We start from the raw sequence: 19,699 nt of genomic DNA, 5'->3' as shown, positions 1-19,699 counted from the left end.
TGTGTAAACGTGGCACTCCACCGATATCAGCGTATAGGATGGAAAATGACCTGGAAATCTGATGTCATTTCACAGTTTGGAGTTTGGAACACGCTTGCATACATTTCAGTTCACCTCAACTTTGCAATGCGTTCTGTAATCTTAACAGCTGACTCAGCATTTGAAGGAACAGCAAGTTTTACTTCACTACTTGTGTGGTTTAAATGTTTTTATGATTCGTTTAGCAAAATGTGGCATCTCTGTTATAAGCACCATAATTAATTTGTACAAGTTAAAACTCCCAACTCCTGAAAAATACCACATGGGCATGAACCGCTAGATCATTTTAAGAAGAAAACTCCAACTCCAGCTACTGACATGTGTGATGTCATCAGCGTCAGTTGTGTACCATTTTATTCACTAGCTGCACCGCAAGGGTTAAAACTGTAACATTCATTTACTGCAAATGAAATGTTCTGGCCTCTTTATTATATTCTTCAGGCAGTAGTTGTCTGATTATGTGTATTTGAAATGAATAAAAAGAGCTGGCTGAAGCACTTTTAAAAATGAGCTGTACAACAGAAATGTTGTCAGCGCTCTGTTTGTTTCTAATGGTGATGAAACATGACTGTGCTGAGGAAGGGAAGAGGGATCTAATGTTTTTAGCTGTACAGTATGTGCTGCAGCAGCTGAGGGAGGGGATGGCTGATGGAAACAGACAGACCTGGAGAGGATTGGTGGGGCTAATGCGCCACCTAGTGGAACTGGACTGTTGTCAGGTCTCCTCTTTCCTGATGAGCTACTAAACTCAAGCTGAGCAGGAGATACTACACTGTTTTGATTTGATTTTGATTTGATTTGAGGATTTTATTTCGAACATGCATGATAAAAAAAGGGTACAAAAAAGTAAAAAAAACTGAATACCGGTACATATATATATATATATATCATGGATCCAGCAACATGTTCGAAACAGAGTAGGATTGAAGTAAACACTTATCCAGTCCTACCCCTGAATCTGACATACATTCTTACATATAACAAGAGTTTCAATAAGCTTACTTATATAACTTATATAACACCCATACCTACTTTAATAACGGTTCTATACAGTGATATAATACTCAATTATATGTATATATAGATATAGTCAAAATCCAAACAAATCAAGGGAAACAAAAGAAAACAAAACAAACGCCCAGCATTTAGTTGTGCTACTATGTATGTATGTACTAATAGAAGTAATTATAATGTATAGTATTACATTATCATTACTTTACTATAATACTACAATATAATAGAGAACAATAGACAGCAATGGTATAACAATATACTTGAATAACTATATAAGAGTAGATATGCTATGTATACTGGTTCATATATTTACCTCCAATTATATACATAAAAATTACTATAAATCTATATATTGACGTATCTACATATAACTATAAATCAATATATATTAATAGAGATATACTGTAGATACACAAATACTGTACGTATAATATAACTCAATATATGGGGGCGGCAGTAGCTCAGGTGGTAGAGCGGGTCGTCCAATGATCGGAAGGTCAGCGGTTCGAATCCCGCTCTGTCCCAGTTTGCTGTCGTAGTGTCCTTGGGCAAGACACCTTACCCACCTTGCCCCGTGTGAATGTGTATGAATGTGTATGAATGTTGGTGGTGGTTGGAGGGGCCGTTAGGCGCGATATGGCAGCCACGCTTCCGTCAGTCTGCCCCAGGGCAGCTGTGGCTACAAACATAGCTTCCACCACCAGAGAGAATGTGTATGGATGAATAATGATCTCTGTAAAGCTCTCTGGGTGCCTTGAAGAGCGCTATATAAATCCAAGTCATTATTATTATTATATCTATTTACATACCTACATATAACATATCTATATCCATAATATAGATCTACATATCTACATATATTAATAAATGTACATATCTACATGTTTATTCGCATCTGTATTTTGAAAAGAATGTTTCTTTGTATCTTTTTTTAAATTGGTATCTGTTTTGACTTTGTTTTAACTCCATGCTCAGGCTGTTCCACAGTTTCACTCCATAGGTCGACTGTAAATACAATATACCTACATGTGAGGGAATTGGAGTTTTGAAATGCTGCATTAGGTGTTTTCCCACATTCTGCACCTTTCAGTTCACGTTATCCGACAGCAACATTGTCAATGAATCACATCAATGCTGCAGCCAGCTTATAAATTGCAGGACATTGAGACTAAAACCACCCATCAGTCTGTGAAAAGTCAGATTAGTTTAATCAGCAGATTAGCAGATGCATAGCTGAGCTGTTGCCTGGTTGCTCTTTAGTGACATCAATGAAACGATGAACACCAGTTTCAGACTCCAAAATCCACCTTTTATTTACAATAAATAGTTGAAAATGAGACATTTTATCGCTCCGAAGGAAATATGAGCTTGTCTGGATTGTGATGGCAGCAACATGTCTCAGGGTGGTGACGTGGTTGAACACCAGGCTGGCGAGGAGAGGAAACACCTGCCCTGTCAGTGCTCATCTGAAGTGTCTCTCTAATGTGTGTGGGTGTGTGTGTGTGTGTGTATCACTGGAGGAGGCACCTTGCACACGTGCACAATCTCCTGCCACTCAGATGTCATTTCAAGGAAAGACTTGCATCTTTCAGCAAGGCAAAGTTAAAGTTAGGGCGGTCAAATTAGTGCATTAATTGAGATCAATAGAGGGTCTGCATTGACGTCACTTCCCCACTGGACCACGCGCCCTTATCACACTGAGTGGCAAAAACAGCTGCAACTAGTGGAGAAGACGGGATAACAGCTGATTATGGGCTTAAATTAAAGGCAGTTGGACTTGACAGTGACCCGTACAGTTACCCCAAGAACCAGTGGTCCATGGACATTAATATTTGGTACAGTTACCAAGAACCAGTGGTCCATGGACATTAATATTTGGTACAGTTACCAAGAACCAGTGGTCCATGGACATTAATATTTGGTACAGTTACCCCAAGAACCAGTGGTCCATGGACATTAATATTTGGTACAGTTACCAAGAACCAGTGGTCCATGGACATTAATATTTGGTACAGTTACCAAGAACCAGTGGTCCATGGACATTAATATTTGGTACAGTTACCAAGAACCAGTGGTCCATGGACATTAATATTTGGCCATGAATCCAGTTTCCTGATATTTATATGTACTTAATTTCTACGCCGGGGAAATACACGAAGCAAAGCTTGAAGGCGTACAAAAGTCCTGACGCTTGGTCCGACTTCAAGGCAGGATTTGTTGTAGAAATTAAAGTAATGAGGACACTGAACTTTATGATTTGACCGTTTATCGTTAGCTACCCAAAAATCCAACATTACCTGATACAAAATAGGAACCACCAATCCACGTTTCGGTGTCTGGAATCCAGTTGTTTCTGTGAATTGCAGCGATCCATTTGTCTCTCTTAAGCTTATTTTTCGGCAGTCTGTAAAACGATAACTCAGATTTCTTGCTAAAGCTATGAGTACAGTCAATCGCAAAAACAGCTCTTTCCCATTTTAGATGTTTTCCAGTTGCTCAAACTGAAAGTCTACGCTGACACTCAGTCTTTCTGACACTCAGTGAGCGTAACCCGCTGTGAAGCAGAGGTGTATAATCCAGGTGCCATAAAGTAAAAATCCTGTCCAGCAGTTGTTCCAACCCTCTGAAGAAGCATGTGAAGACAATGCTACAGCAATTTCTGCTGTTTGCAACATGGGAATTGGTTGTTTTTTGCAGAGGTGTTTAATCCAGATGCCATAAAGTAAAAACCCTGCTGTGTTTCTGGATCAGCCAGTACATTTAGAACAGGTGTTTTCACTAAGGACCTACCATTTACCTGCAGAGGAGCTGGTTTAGTGATGGTTGGAACAACTGCTGGACAGGATTTTTACTTTATGGCACCTGGATGATACACCTCTGCTGTGAAGCTGCATCTGTGACGTCATGAACATTCCCTCTATAGGAGGCAGCACACCGCGCATGTCTGCGACAGAAAGGTGGTGAATGTTCTTGCCAAGTAGATGTAAACAGCTAGGACTGCATCTGTTCAAGTCTGTTAAAAAAATTAATGAATGACTTTATAAAGCCACTTTTTTGTTGTGATTTATCAATCTTTTGATCTGCCAAAAAATGTCATGAATTCAAAGGAAAACACCTCAAGTTGAGGGCTTTTCTCAGCAATTTTTAGGTGAGATTAAAAAAGCTTTTATTAATTAATGACAGATCTTAATTAATCATTCAGTTTCTTTTTTTAATCGCTTGGCAGCACTAGTTAAAGTGCATACTGCAACATGCAGCAGCAGGTAAAGAAGGTAAGCAGTAGTTAGGGAAGATGCTGAGCCGGCCGCCTCCAGGCCAGTCATCCATCTTTTTCTCAGTCTAAAACATTTGGGGTTTCTAATATTGTGAAAAACAAAATGTGATTCATGAGATTTGCAAATCTTTGCCTTCTGTTTTTGTTCACATTTTCCCAACTTTATTGGAATGAGGAAGAACACTAGTAGATATACTTCTGTGTGCATTTTTGTTCTTTTACCCAGCAGGACAGTCATTAAAAAGCAATGCTGAAAACATCTGAGTATTTATTTTAATAATGTGCTTTACAGTATAAATGTCTGTTCAAAGTGAACATTTATCAGAGTCTCCATCAAAAACAAAGTTCAAATTAATCAGTTATAGCACCAAAACATATAAATACATAATTGTAACTAAATCTTGTAAGGGGGAGGGGTCAATCAAGACGTACCGCATCAGTTTTCAGAAAGAAGGAGATAATGAAAAGAAAATTAACAAGTCTTAGAAGCACAAAAATGATTGATGACAAGTTACAGTATTACGTTTTTGGGACAAAACTAGCCCAACGTACATTCTGATTGCACACAAACTATTTCCGACCAATGAATGATCCAGGATTGTATTTATCTTCTGCATGACCTTTTTTTTTTTCCTCCGGGCATTTAGGAATGAAGAAACTTTCAACTCCAAGGTGTTATGGGATCTAAGAATAAAGTGCCGACAAACTTCCCTTTAGTTATTTAACAAAGATTTCCTTAAGATTACAAAAAACAACAACGTGAAAAGCTGATAAGACAGTTAGAAGACAGTGGTTAGGAATGAGAGACCTTTATGAACCGTAACGTGTGTTTGCTGATCAGCTGTGCTCAGGAATGTGAAGAACTGAAATTATGAGGCTACCGACAGCACAAAAGTGCACACTTTTGAAAAGTGGAACGAGACTTAAAGTCTAGTGAAGTGCTACCAGCTGACAACTGTCTGTCCTTGCACTGCAAAAACTCAAAATCTTACCAGGAATATTTGTCTTATTTCTAGTTAAAATGTCTCACTTTTATTCAAAAAATCTCATTGCACTTAAAACAAGAGTCATTACCAGAAAAATAACTTGTTATTTGACAATTTTCACCTGTTTCAAGTACATTTTCACTTGAAATAAGTAGAAAAATCTGCCAGTGGAACAAGATTTATCTTCTCATTACAAGCAAAAAAATCTTTTTTCTACTTATTTTAAGTGAAAATCTACTTGAAGCAGGTCAAAATTGTTGTTTTTTTCCATTGATGAGTCGTGTTTTAAGTGTAATTAATTTTTTTTGACTAAAAATGAGACATTTTAACTAGAAATAAGACAAATATTCTTGTTAAGATTGAGTTTTTTGCAGTGTGGTGCTCGTCCTGGTCAACCAGGGCGCCCGTAGCAGGCCTCTTTGTAGGAAGTGGCATTCACAACGCTGAACATGCCTCTCCTGACAAAAGTCAGGAAGTTTTTCAGCGGGCAGAGGGGCTGGCTGCCGTGGCGGGGGTGGGAGTGGCAGAAGGCGGTGTGGAACGTCACGTCCTCTCCGTTGTACAGCACCCTGACGAACAGCTCCCCGTCTTTGGCCTTTGACTTCTCACCTTTCCCAGTTCTCTTCCGCCTCTGCTCCTGCGTGGCGGGGGGGCTCTTCCACAGCTCGAACACTATCCTAGCAGCGAAACGAGGGAACTTTGCCTGCCCGAGTCCGAGGGCGCTGAGCAACGGGGCGATGGTGACGTCGTGGGCGGAGGAGAGGGTGAACACCTCCTCCGCTCCGGCGCGCCCGGCCTTGCCGCCTTTGGCCACTCGCTCCATCTTGGCGGCAGTTCTGTTGAGGTAAGGGTACATGGCCAGGACGGCGTATTTACGGTACAGTCCCACTCTCCTCCGATCCAGCTCGTCGTCCAGCTGCTGCTGACGGATCACGGCGAACTGGGCCATGGTGAGGCAGCCGCCCGCCCCTCCGTCTGCAGCGGGGACGCAGGGGAAGGAGAGGCCGTGGCACAGGTGGCACAGCATGGAGTCTATGGGGTTTGCAGCTCGGAGCTGGCGGGGGGGGAGGCCTAGAGTACGCGCCATGTTGGCGTAAGTCCTTTCCAGGTTGGTGTCGGCCACTCTGAGCTGATACTGCCTGCGCTGCTCCTCCTCCAGGTACCGGTTCCTGGCCGGGCAGTCGCACGCCGAGCCGCAGAACAGCGTGCTCCACTGGTGACGCACCGTCAGCTTGGTCCAGTCGAAGTCCGGGAGGAAGCCGTAGAGGAAGGCCAGCCCGCTCTGCAGGGTACGGCTTTTACCCGTGGTCTCCACCCAGACCTGCTGAGCCGACCAGTCCGGGGGGGGCAGGCCGTGCCGCCTGTAGGCGTGGTGGAGGAGCTGCCCGTTGCGGAGATGTTGCACTACACCTGCAAGAGAGAAAGGGAAAATGTGATGATCATTTGGACTTGAATCTAATGACAAAGAAACAATGCCTCTACTGCATGAAATGAAACCAGAAAAAGACTCACAACTAGGCCTGTGTTGAAAAAAAAACGATTTTCCGATTCTAAATCGATTCTCATATTAATTCCTAAAAATCGATTCATATGTCTAAAGATCGATATTTTTTTTTTTTTTTTCATTATTACATTACAGCTTTTGGTATTTTATTGTTTACGCTTAAAAAAAGGAATGTTTAGTTGGACAGTAGAATAACTGGTGCCACGTTTTTGCCTTAAAATATGTTTAAAGGTATGAAAACATTAAAGTTCTCAGATATAATTGCATAAATTGTCTATATTTCATTACTTTATATACTGTCTTGGGGTTACATTTGTATAAAATACTAAAAAACGAAATAGACCGAAAATGGAAAAAATTAAAACCGAATGTGGGAAAAAAATAAAAGCAATTTCATCCGTCTCTGTTTCCTCCCTGGATCTGTTTGATAATTCTGACCCAGATGATGTTTCTGAAAGCAGTTCTATCAGCATTCTGGGAGCTGATTGGTCCTTACAGCATCATTAGCTGCAATACTTGCTGTTTAATCTCAATATAATACTAGTATTGATATGTTTCATAACTACAGAGTCAAATAATTCGTGCAACAGCTCAAAAAAACAGTTTTAATAACACTAACCCAAATCAATATTGGAATCGAATCAAATCTTGATAATCGATTCTGAATCTTAAGAATCGGAATCGAATCGATTCTTGACATTTGAATCGTTCCCCAGCCCTACTCACAAGACTTACGAACACGGGTAGAAGGTGAGTGTTTTCCCAGTACCTGTCTGGGTGAGTTCCCCCATCTCACAGCTGCTGTGTGTGGGGAGGCGGGCGACCGAGCCCAGCGGAGACTCCCAGTGGGCACGACCACCCTGGCCCATGTGATCAACGAAGGCCTTCAGCAGCGGGTGGGAGGGTTTCCTGTGGGGGGGGGGACATGATCAATAACTCTGCATTACTGTCAGGTCACCACATGCCTGGAGGGCCCTCCCTGGTTGAACACATTCACCCATTTATTGGAATACGCCTTCAACTTAGTGGCGTCACCTAAAGTTGCTTTCGTCAACGAAAATTATGACTAAATATGGCGGCCAATTAACATTTATCACCTGAGGAAAACGGGACGCAACAAAAATGCTGGTCATGTGACGATAATGATAATTAAACATATAATGCAATATCGTAGATGAATAAAAATGACTAAAGTGTAGATTACAAAATGAAAACTCTGCTAAGTCATCCCACAACTATTCAATGTAATGCACTAAACAAAAAGTGCTATTTAAGGGATGCTTTTAAGGCAGAACCTTAAATCCACTTATTCTACTCAAGTGGATGCAGATAAAATTGAAAATATATGTCAAGTACACAACAAATGAATGATAAACGCTTTAATGATCTCATGAAAGGAATACATAAAACTGAGGGAAACTACACAGTTTCAGATCATCAGCATTCATTTGTGGAACTCATTGCTCAAAAATATGATCACTTAAATTCACATTTCAAAATCCTTAAAAGTAAATAACTATTTGAAAAAGTATATTTCATTATTTTATTAAATACTTCTTGCTTGAAAGGGTTAATTAGATGGAAGATGTTATGAGTGATCTAAGTGGACTGGACGACACATTGGAGATCAGAGGACGAACCAGAGATTCAACACGGACTTGAACAAAAACATCTTGTCGGCATCTCTGACAAGATGCACGAGAATAACAGACATTCCCCTCAGGTGCTGCAGAGCTGTGTGGACACGTTTCCACCGGTGCAGCTGTTCAGGTTGTAGAGACATACTTAAGTTAAAACCTGTTTCACTTCATTCAGTCCAGTTGTGCTGGATATTCAGACGTCTCCATTAACCCTTCAACTGTCGCTGTAGCAGCAGAGTTAGGGTTGATGTCATGCTGATGGTTATACTCTCATCTCATTTCTTTAGATTTATAATCAGAGGACTGTGTTCTCGGTCTTGGGGCTTCCACCTCTGACAGACAACAGTCCAGGTAATAATTACCAGATTCACATCATCATTTCATACCTATAGAAAAATAAATCATTGGAGAATTAAAGGTTCTTAAAGCAATATTAGCAGATGCTGTGGCGAGACCTTTATTCCTTCTCAGCTTATTTTTAATCCTTGAACGTTCATGCTGTTATCCCTTGTGCTGTCTTTGGGTCAAGGGAGGGTGAAGGGAGAAGAGAAGGAAGGAAGGAAGGGAGAAAAGATGGAAGGAAGGAAAGAAGGAAGTAAGGAAGAAAGGAGAAAAGAAGGAAGTAGGAAAGGGAGTAAGGAAGGGAGAAAAGATGGAAGGAAGGGAGAAAGGAAGGAAAGAAGGGAGGGAGGAAGGGAGGAATGGATAAAATAAGGAAAGAAGGAAGGAAAAGCAAAGAAGGTAATAAAGGAACGAATGACGGAAGGGAGGTAGGAAGAAAAAGGAGTAAAGGAGGGTAAAAAAGGAGGAAAAGAGGAAGGGAAGAAGGAAGGAGAGAGCATGGCAGGAGGAAAGAAGGACAGAAGAATTGGGTAATTTTGGCTCAAAGACAGTACAATGGTTACCACACGTGTGGGCTCTCCACTTCCACCAGCAGGTGTCTCTCCTGCACGGCGCTGGTCAAGGACAACACTGTTCAATACGTGTGGGAGGGAATCGGAGAGATGGAGATATAAAAAGATGAAGGAATTATTGCCATGGGACACAGATTCCTGTGAGCTCCACCGGGCTGGAAAAGCAAGCGGGGCTGCCGATGATCCGGCAGGACACAAATGATCGAAGATTAAAGTTGATTTGTTTTTGTTTTTTTTTTTTAAATCTATGGCTCAACTCAAGCAGATTAAGGGGAGATGTGCGTGTGCATGCACACTGTTACCATAGTGATCAGGGACAGGTTCAAGAACAAGAAAAACTGTTTTACAGTACCTGCCAATCATGACCTAATCTGATGTCCACATTCAAATATAATACGACATCTGTCCTTATTAACCATTTTCATGAATATCCCCTAACCGCTCATCTGCTGCTGCATTATCAAGCCCTAATATGCAAAAGGGATTATCAAATATGCACTCTAAGCCACTGAAAACACTGGAGATGCGTGCCGGCATGAAGGGACGACAGCGCCCTCAGCAGAGCTCTCCGCTGCTCCGTCATAAGCAGATCAGTCTGCTGTCGGCAGTTCGGGACTATTCCACTTTAATTGGCTACTATGGAGACTCGGTGCCAGCAGATGGAGACACCAGTGTGGGCAAAAACCCTCGATTAGGTTCATTGTTCCTAACCAGACACTATTAAACCTGATTACATTAAACCGGGATTATTATCACTGAAGGAGGGGGCAGAGATTTGTGAGGAGGGCAGGGAGTATTCTGGATACGGTGAACGGGCAGATTAACAGAGGAGGACCTAGATGGTGTTGGGAAAAAAGAGAAGGAGGATAGTGAGATAAGTATTCATGGAATAACTGTTAACAGGGTTCCTACACATTTTTCAAGGTCCAATTCAAGCACTTTAAGCACTTTCAAGGGTCATTTTCAAAATCCTCAAGCACCTAATCGCTGGGGTAAAATATCTACAGGAATACACACACATTATATATATATATATATATATATATATATATATTCATAATTATTTTTTCTGCTTTTATCACAATTATGTACATTGTATCGTGCTGTAAACATCTAGTTATGTTTCATCTTACTGATTTTATTTCTCCTTGTAATAACTAAACTATAAACTCTGATCCCAATTTTGTGAAAGACAGAGTTATAATTTCAAGCACTTAAGCTAAAATTCAAGCACTTTTCAGGCCTTGAAAACACAACATTAAAATTCAAGCACTTTCAAGCATTTCAAGCCCCCGTAGGAACCCTGTGTTAAAGAAAGACACACGGCTTGATACGAACTGTGTTGGTAGAAGAAGAAATGGAAAGAGAAAGGAGACATTTCCTGCTGCTGAGAAGAGCTCAGTTAACTGCAGACAGAGACAGTGGGTCGGCAGGCTGGTGCCAATGTGCGCACACAGACACGCGCACGCGCGCACACACACACACACACACACACACACACACACACACACACCTCTCTGGGAGGATCCAGCCCAGGGCGTATACTCCATCGGATCCCTGTAATTACACTGTGGTCTGAGCAGGAGAGAACCAGCACCGTCTCCCCGTCAGGACCAACCCAAACATGAAACAGACTCCGTGCAGAACAGAACTATCACGTGAATAAAGGGAGCGATGAGACTTAACTCAGTCCTCCTCGGTATGATACCGTAGTCGTTTCTGGGTCGGAGTAAAGTACCAAGACCCCAGTTCCTCACAGAAACAGATAAGCTAGGAAACCCACCCACCTAAAGGGGAAAAGAGAGGACATGCAGCATCTCAGGAACTCAGAGTCCCACTTGGTGTCTGGGCAAAAATATAAAAATAGAAAGAATAATAATAATAATAGCACTTGATCTCATCACAAAGGAAACTTAACTGCCATTTAGGCCATTTTTAGGCCTGAACAAGTGGACAGAAATAATGAAAAAACACAAACCTGAACAGCACAAATTTAAATCTGAATTTAGACAAAGCGTTGCCATCATTACTTCACCTTTTAGTCTCACATTTGTAGCTGACTTGGTTTAATGGGAACTCAAAAACCTCCATCTATAACATTCATTTTTACAGTAAGGCTTTTCTCAAGCGTTTAAGCTTCATGGATCAGAACTAACAGTTATGATTAAAAATAGAGTTTGCATGTTCAAGTGTTGGGTAGGGCTGGGGGCGGTCAATGCTGCAGGACAAAGCCATAAGCGTGTGTGGCCAATGTTCACTTTAAGGGGGCGAATATACTTGCTGTTCAGAAAGCGACCTGAACTTCTCGCTCTGGCCGCAAAGGCGCTGGTCCCGGTCCCATGTCGGAAACTTGCGGACTGTTTTGAAGAGTTCTGTGACATTGCCGCTGCACAGAGACACAGGTCAAACAGCGGCAGCAGATCAACACAGTCCTGGTGCAGATAGAGTCGTACTTGTTATGTCTGTGCTCGTGGGAAAATGCAGCGGTGATGATGCTGGTGGGGGGTTTAGTCCACTGATCAAACGTCTGAGCTGGATTCAGAGGTTATTCAGTCATTGCTCGATCGACACAGACTTTGCTCACAGTGTGCAAAGTGTGTGTTGTTAAACGTTGTGGCACGGTGGGCTAGTAGGACGCATGACGCATTCATCCTGCGTAATAGCGCGAGTATTAGGGCCAGAAAGGAGAAAAATAAAAATATTTTAGAGGAGGAAGATTTTTTTTTTTTAACGGAGCCCCTCTGGTGACATTTGAATAATGCGTGGCCACGCATTTTATTTTTTTCAATTCGAGAAAAAAGTCGAAATGTCGAGAAAAAAGTCGAAATGTCGAGATTAATGATGAAGTACAATTGAGAAAAAAGTCTAAATGTATTTCAACTTCATTCTCGAAATTTTGACTTTATTCACGAAATTTCTACTTTATTCTTGAAATTGTATTTCAACATTAATCTCGACAATTCAACTTTTTTCTCGAAGTGCACAATAAAAAAAAAATCTTCCCCTGTCAAATATTTGTTCTCCTGCATGGCCCTAATACTCCTCCGTACAAATACAAAGCGTAACGTTACCTCTGAATTCCGTTTCAGAATGATTTTCTTCATCACAGGGCAGTGAAATGTGAACGAATGAAAATTGAAATGAAATTGCGCCTTCCAGTGCAGACACGCTGGTGCACATGCGCAACGCATTTGTTTTAATATTGTTTCATATGTATGTTCATATGTCAACAGGGTGTGAATAGCTCAGCTGATGGGGCTTGCTATTTGTACCCTGGTGCAAGTAGTCACTCCGGTAAATTAATCTCCTGACGACATGCGTGCACTCTCCACCTGGCTGCTGCTGCACCTCGTCCCCGTCAGGTAGCGCAGGATGACAGCAGCTCTCTGCTGCGGTCCGTTTGGAGCTGAATCAGCGGGACAATCCCATGTAACAAGTCGTCAAACAAAACTGAGCAAATGCAGAAATATCGCCACGGTTTCTCATCATCAGTTGTACATCTGCAAGATGAACGAGCTCTCCAGTCTCACGATGACTCTGGTTGAACGGCCTGACAAACCATCTCTGATTTACGAAATCACAAGAAAAGCAGAGCAGTGATCTCTTCTCCATCCAGAGTTGCTGTCTTGTTTATTTATCTTTATTCCACCAGCTGGTTTATTATACTACTATCAAATATTTTATTACTTTTCCAACTCTGGCTCTGCAAACCCCAGTCGGTTACCGCCGGTACGACGCGTTCTCCTTGCGTGCTATGCGAGCGACGTTGCAGCTGGTTGTGAACACGAACGGACAGAAACGCAGGCTCAAACAGCAAGAATATCCACCCCTTAACGCAGCAGACCTTCCTGTCAACCAGCCAACGTCACCCATGTTTGCCCACACATTCACCATTGTTGTGCATGAACACGTTCATTGATCACGTTCATTTCTGTGAGAACGTTGAACTGAACGCAACATATTTGCAAATAAAGAACTTGAACTTGTTCATTCTGCAGATCACAAACTGGAATTTGAACTGTTCAGATTATGTGAGTTTCAGCTTCACTGTTTAGGTCCAATTATTACAGAATAATCCTTCTCATTTTACCAGCCGGCGGCGCGCACATTTAAAATACTCAACGAGACGACGACTCCACACTACATTACCCACAATGCAACGCATACACTAGCGTAACAACGGGCACCATCTCCATGGCAACGGCGGCCCGAGCCCGGTGCATCTTTACATGACCAGTGGAGAGAGAGACGTTGCAGACGCAGATGATGATCCACTTATCATTATCTGCAGGAATTTTACACTTCGTCTCCCAAAGAGTCAGACGGTAAAATGTGCAAATTATGTCGACCTGCGCTGAGAAAATAAGTCCGAGCGTCTGTCTCGTCAACTTCACATTTGAAACGTCATGTGGAGTTAAAGCATCCGTGTGAGAAAATATCTGCAATTCCATGACAATCAAACAAAGTGATCAGGAAAGACCAAGAAGACCCAACAGCCCCAAACGACCCCAGTCACTGCTGCTCCTTCAGGGGGAGGATTTACCTGCAACAGGTAGATAAACTGATAATGGACTACAATGTTGGAGATTTACAGCCTGAGTAAAGTTGAAAATCCACTATAATACATGATTGTATAGTGAACAGTTTTAGGATAGGGGGGCGTTTCATTTGTACTTCTCACCTAAAAATATTGAAATGAACTGAATTTGAACTAGTTCAAAGTGAAAACCCTCTTTCCAGGGTCACGGGGGTCTGCTGGAGCCTATCCCAGCTCATTTCAGGTGAGAGGCAGGTTCACCTGGACAGGTCACCAGTCTATCGCAGGGCCACATATATTATACACACAACCATGCACACTCACACTATGGGAGGAAGCCAGAGTACCCGGAGAGAACCCACGCAAGCACGGGGAGAACATGCAAACTCCACACAGAAAGACCCTGCTGAGCCTGGGAGTTGAACCGGGGATCTTCTTGCTGTGAGGCAACAGTGCTAACCACTAAGCCACCGTGCTGCCCCAAAATGGTGAACTATGAACGTGAAATATTCATTTTTAAACTATGTGAACTGAACTTTGAACTAGTTCATGAGAAGTAGGAACTTGCACAACACTGACGTTCACAGTCTCTGAGGGATGTTTGCTGCCGGAGCTCACATTCATTCCAGGTAGGAGGAGGGACACTGACCTTTCCAGAAACCGCATCCTACGTGTCGCACACACAGTGCATGATGCCGTACGTACTGCTGTTGGTACGTAGCCTGCTCCTGTAAAGGTTACTGTACAACTGGAAGCCAGGAACATGTGTAGAGCTGCACGATATAATGACATGCAGACCAGTCACTTGAGCATTTTCCCTGAAGGAAGCGTACCGTCTCACATAGTGAAAGCTGTGGAACTGCTCCCTTCTTGCACACGAGGCAACATTTGGTAAAATCATTACACGCTGGTATGGTAATGAGCCATTTGGAAAGCAGCCACTGATCCCACACTTCCCGCCAGCGCTGCCACATGTGGAGAGTGGTTTCTGTTTAGCTGGAGGACGTGATGACATGTCCCACGTAAAGAGACAGATAAAAACATCAAAATGGAGTGGAAAAAGGATGATTTATTTTCATGCACTTGGATGTCTTTTCCATTAGTTAAAATGTGATCATTTGATGGTAAAACAAAAGGTGCGCCCAAGTGCCCCGATTGTAGACCAAAAGCTTGTCTTGGACTGCATTATTAGAAATGTACTCTGCATCTGAATTCAATACCAATTCATCAACATAATCTAAGTCTTCTCCTCTAAAATCACATCAATTCATATTATCTAACAACGGTAACGGTGGTTGGTTAAGACTGGCAAGACAGACCATTTTCAACTAAAGTACTTCAAAATAATGTTTGGGGGTCTTCAAAGCTGCAGTAAAATATCCCTGTGAACACTGAACCCTTGAACATTGTCAGCAGTAATAGTGCGTTTAGTTTTAGAGTCTGAGATGTTAGAGCATAAACAGCTAAAGCGCTAACCTCCACCTAGTGTTGTTTTCAGCCTGTTTCAGTTCTAGTTTTAGTCTAGTCTTTGGGTCAAGTTATCATTTTAGTTTTTAGTAGTTTAAGTCACGTTCATTCTCCTTTTAGTCGTGTCAAGTTTCAGTCGACTAAAAGTCTGACCATTTTAGTCTTATTTTAGTCAAAGATTGTATTTAGCCAAACCAATTTTACAATTCAAACAAGGTTATCTTATTATTATATTATTGTCACCTTATAGACTCAAGAATACATTCAATTCAGATACAGAAGACTCTAATTTGAGTTTACAACATATTTATTTTTTCCTGTGATTTTGTGGCCGCACTGGGATTGAGGACTAACGTCACCAGCAGCAGAACTAAACCAGAGGAAACAAATGAAAACATGGACATTAAGGATCTTTGGTAGAACATTTCGTCTCGTCCAACGAAAATGAAGACACATTTTAGCAGAGTTTTTATTCGGTAATCTACATTTTAGTCTCGTTTTCATCCATCTACGATATTGCATTATATATTTAATTATCATTATCGTCACATGTCCAGCATTTTCGTTGCGTCTCGTCTCCCTCAGGTGATAAAGGTTAATTGACGACGATATTTAGTCATAATTTTCCTTGACGAAGCAACTTTACCTGCACCACAAGACGTTGGTGTGCTGAATGAACTCAGATCAGAATGTATTGGAAATGTGGAGCAGATGAATGTGGGAGGCATACGAGTTGCAAAGTACCAATCTGCTATTGTGCACACAGCGCCAGCCCTAAAGATTAGTCTGTCCGTCCTCTGTCCAGATGTGCAAAGCCGATATGGCTGCAGTGAAAGCTTTGTACCAAATTAAGTTACTGGCAAAATCCAAAGTCGGGTGCACGGCGGACGCAGGGGATTCAGTCAGGGCGGATCTAATGACCATATGGACATTTTCAGCATTTACAACATGTAGGTTTGCATACAGTGAAACCGACGTATCCAAAGAAAAGCTGAACGTCAAGGTGCTGATTTCAAACTTGTGACGTCCAAGTTAGGATCGTAAATCTCGAATTTTCTATTGGATCGTTCATCATAACATCAATTTATGGATGCAGACCAGAGGGTGAAGCAGGGAGAGCCGTTTCTAATAAACATCAGGAACTGTCATCCAGCCCTTCCGACCGAGCAACAGGGTCTCTGAGTGAGCCGGGACAGAGAGAGAGGAAAAGAAGAGAAGAGAACGCCACGCATGATGAATAAAAGATGCTATTTCATCGGAGCATGTGCTTGTTCTGCCCCCACTCTCTCCCGGTTGAACCGTGCTGGATGAAAACGGTCAGACTCAGAGCAAACAAGCACGTAGATGCGTTTATGAGCACATGTGCATGTTTGCACCTGAACACCGGCACACAGGAACAGAAAACCAGACCAACGCTGCAATATCACTACAAAATCAAGGGACTTTCACGTGTATTTTGTGCCGAACATAAGTCCTGACTCTTCAAGTGTGTTGCACATTAACTGCCATAAGTCTTTTGAAAAAGCATGAAACATTAAAACAGCACTCAAAATAACCCAGAGTCCTTTTCTTTCTGACACGGCTCATTTTCTGACAGCTGCTATCCAACATGCAGTTTTGTTTCGCTCTCGTTTATCGAGGTTGGGCAGCAAGTCCATAAAAGTTTACATTTGCTTGGAAATAACAGAAAGCCCCCCACAAAAGCACGGAAAGAGTGGAGTTCCACTCAAATCTGTTCAAACCTCGCTGAACCAAATACATGTAATTAAGGCGGGAAGGAAGTGTGTCAACTCCCTGTGAACTAGACAGATGTGGCTGAAAGAAGGTCACCGCTTGAGAAGTCAGATTATGCGCAAGGCCCTCTACTCTGGTGGTGTAATTAAAAAAATGTGGGCATAAACTTTTAGTGTTAAGAATCTAATTAAAAAAAAAATATTTTTTTTCTTCAACTGTGCATTTTTATTGCCATTTACAGTAAACTACAGATGTTCCTTTTATCTCATACAAGTGATCTTTGGTGTTGCCTTACCCCACAGATAACAGGTGTAACTGAACCATTACAACTAAAGAAGTACATCATTTATCTTTAATAATTTAGTATGGAATGTAGGCCTGTGTTGAAAATTCGATTCTAAATCGATTCTCATATTAATTCCTAAAAATCGATTTGTATGTCTAAAGATCGATTTTTTTTCATCTTTACATTATAACTTTTGGTGTTTTTTTGTTTATGCCCAAAAAAGGAATGTTTTGTTGGACACAAGAATAACTGGTGCCATGTTTTTGCCTTTAAATATGTTTAAAAGTATAAAAACATTAAAGTTTTCATTTATAATTGCATAAATTGTCTATATTTCATTACTTTATATACTGTCTTGGGGTTAAATTTGCATAAAATGCTCAAACCCAAATTCTCAAAATTTAAAAACCGAAATATACCGAAAATGGAAAAAATTAAAACAGAATGTGGGGAAAAAATAAAACTGATTTCATCCATCTCTGTTTCCTCCCTGGATCTGTTTGGTAATTTTGCCCCACGATGTTTCTGTTTCAGTTCTATCAGCATTCTGGGAGCTGATTGGTCCTTACAGCATCATTAGCTGCAATACTTGCTGTTGAATCTCAATATAATACTAGTATTAATAGGTTGCAGAACTACAGTCATATAATTCATACAACAGCTCAAAAAACAGTTTTAATAACACTAACCCAAACAAATATCGGAATCGAATCAAATCTTGATAATCGATTTCTGAATGTTAAGAATTGGAATCGATTCTTGACATTTGAATGGATCCCCAGCCCTGATGAGTTGGTGAGATGACAGATGGTATATACGCCTCTAAGGCTACGCTTGTATGAACTTACATCCCTGTAAGTAAAGCTAAGTATCAACATAAACATGGTGGTGTGTTTACCTTCTGGGTGACAGGGTGCAGTCGATGGCGGGTCGCTTGGTTTTGGGGATGGAGTAAAGTGGGTATCGGTCACCGTGTCGAATCATCACCTGGACGGACAGCAGCTTGTAGTCGGCAGGACTGTGACCTGTCAGGAGAGGACATAATAATGATAAACCAAAGGATCAAATGTATGCTTGAGACGCTATGGCTTTGAACGGTCAGGCTATTAAATGAACAGTATTTGAAATGTTACAAATACATAAGCTAAATTATCAAAGGGCTATAACATGTGGAAGATAAGTGACATACAGTATAAATACCTGTTTCATGGATACGGAGGAGTATTAGGGCCAGGCAGGAGAAAAAATATTTGAGAGGGGAATTTTTTTTTATTGTGCACTTTGAGAAAAGAATGTTGAGGAAAAAGTCGAAATGTCGATTAATGTTGAAATACAATTTCAAGAATAAAGTCGAAATTTCGTGAATAAAGTCGAAATTTCGAGAATAAAGTTGTAATACATTTCAACTTTTTTCTCGAAGTGCATAAAGAAAAAAAAAATCTTCTAAAATATTATTTTAATTTTTCCCCTGCCTTAATACTCTTCCGTACATGGAAGCTTGGAATGAGATAACATGAATTCAGATTTTCACTGAATTACTGAGAATTGCTGAGGCTGAGCAAAAATTCCACCACCTCAAATGTTTTTTAAGGGCCATCCGAAGATGAAAACACTAATGGTCGGTTCTTGTTGAGAACCGGTTCCCAGTGTTTCAATTCCTTGGAATCGTTTGCCTTTTTTGCAAACGATTCCCTTATCAATTCCAGTGGACGCGGATGCGCACGTTGCCTAGTTAGGCAACGTGCGTAACGGCGCCCAGCAGGAAAACATGGTGACAAAGCGGCATAAACGCTCGAAGGTTTGGTTACATTTTACCCAAAAGGATGACAACAGGGCAACTTGCAATACTTGCAATGTGGACATTTCAACAAAGGGAGGAAACACTAGCAACTTGCAAATAGGGCTGCAGCGATTTTGTTGACGTTGTCGACAAAAATCGATAATCAACATTGTCGACAATGAATTCCATACGGCGAATTAAAAGATGACTTGCAAGGTTTGCAAAGCTGACCTTGCTTTTCACGGGAGCACGTCGGTAATGCATTTAAAGAGAAAGACTCGCCTTGGTATGATATTAAGCCTATTTTCATTTGTTAAATTAATTTGTTTCATTCGATAACTTTGTTTATTTTATGTTATTTATTAGTGTTATTTGAGTCACTCACAGCTACACTCTAACCTCAATCACATAATTGATGCGCGAAAGGCGAAAAAGCTTGTGATGATGACAATGATGGATTTGCAACTTTCAGTCAGGTGCCTATGAACTGTCAATTATCCATCAAACTCCACAATGATCATGTT

General features: G+C 41.3%; 1 protein-coding gene across 3 annotated transcripts in view; it reads right to left on the bottom strand.

Annotated features, from left to right (window-relative positions):
• Positions 1 to 4,578: 4,578 nt before the first annotated feature.
• Positions 4,579 to 19,699, bottom strand: part of pxylp1 (2-phosphoxylose phosphatase 1) — a 417,866-nt gene continuing 402,745 nt past the window's right edge. For all 3 annotated transcript variants that reach the window (XM_061718761.1, XM_061718758.1, XM_061718760.1), the window contains 3 exons: positions 18,294 to 18,420; positions 7,587 to 7,726; positions 4,579 to 6,723 (listed from right to left, as the gene is read on the bottom strand). In XM_061718761.1, coding sequence (XP_061574745.1) covers positions 5,705 to 6,723; positions 7,587 to 7,726; positions 18,294 to 18,420 — 1,286 coding nt within the window. In that variant the 3' untranslated portion in view covers positions 4,579 to 5,704. The remainder of the gene's footprint in view (positions 6,724 to 7,586; positions 7,727 to 18,293; positions 18,421 to 19,699) is intronic.

The sequence above is a fragment of the Cololabis saira genome, chromosome 4 (genome assembly GCF_033807715.1).
Source record: "Cololabis saira isolate AMF1-May2022 chromosome 4, fColSai1.1, whole genome shotgun sequence".
Classification (NCBI taxonomy): Eukaryota; Metazoa; Chordata; class Actinopteri; order Beloniformes; family Belonidae; genus Cololabis; species Cololabis saira.
Note: the sequence above shows the minus strand (reverse complement) of the source record. Positions and strands in the feature narration are given on the sequence as shown.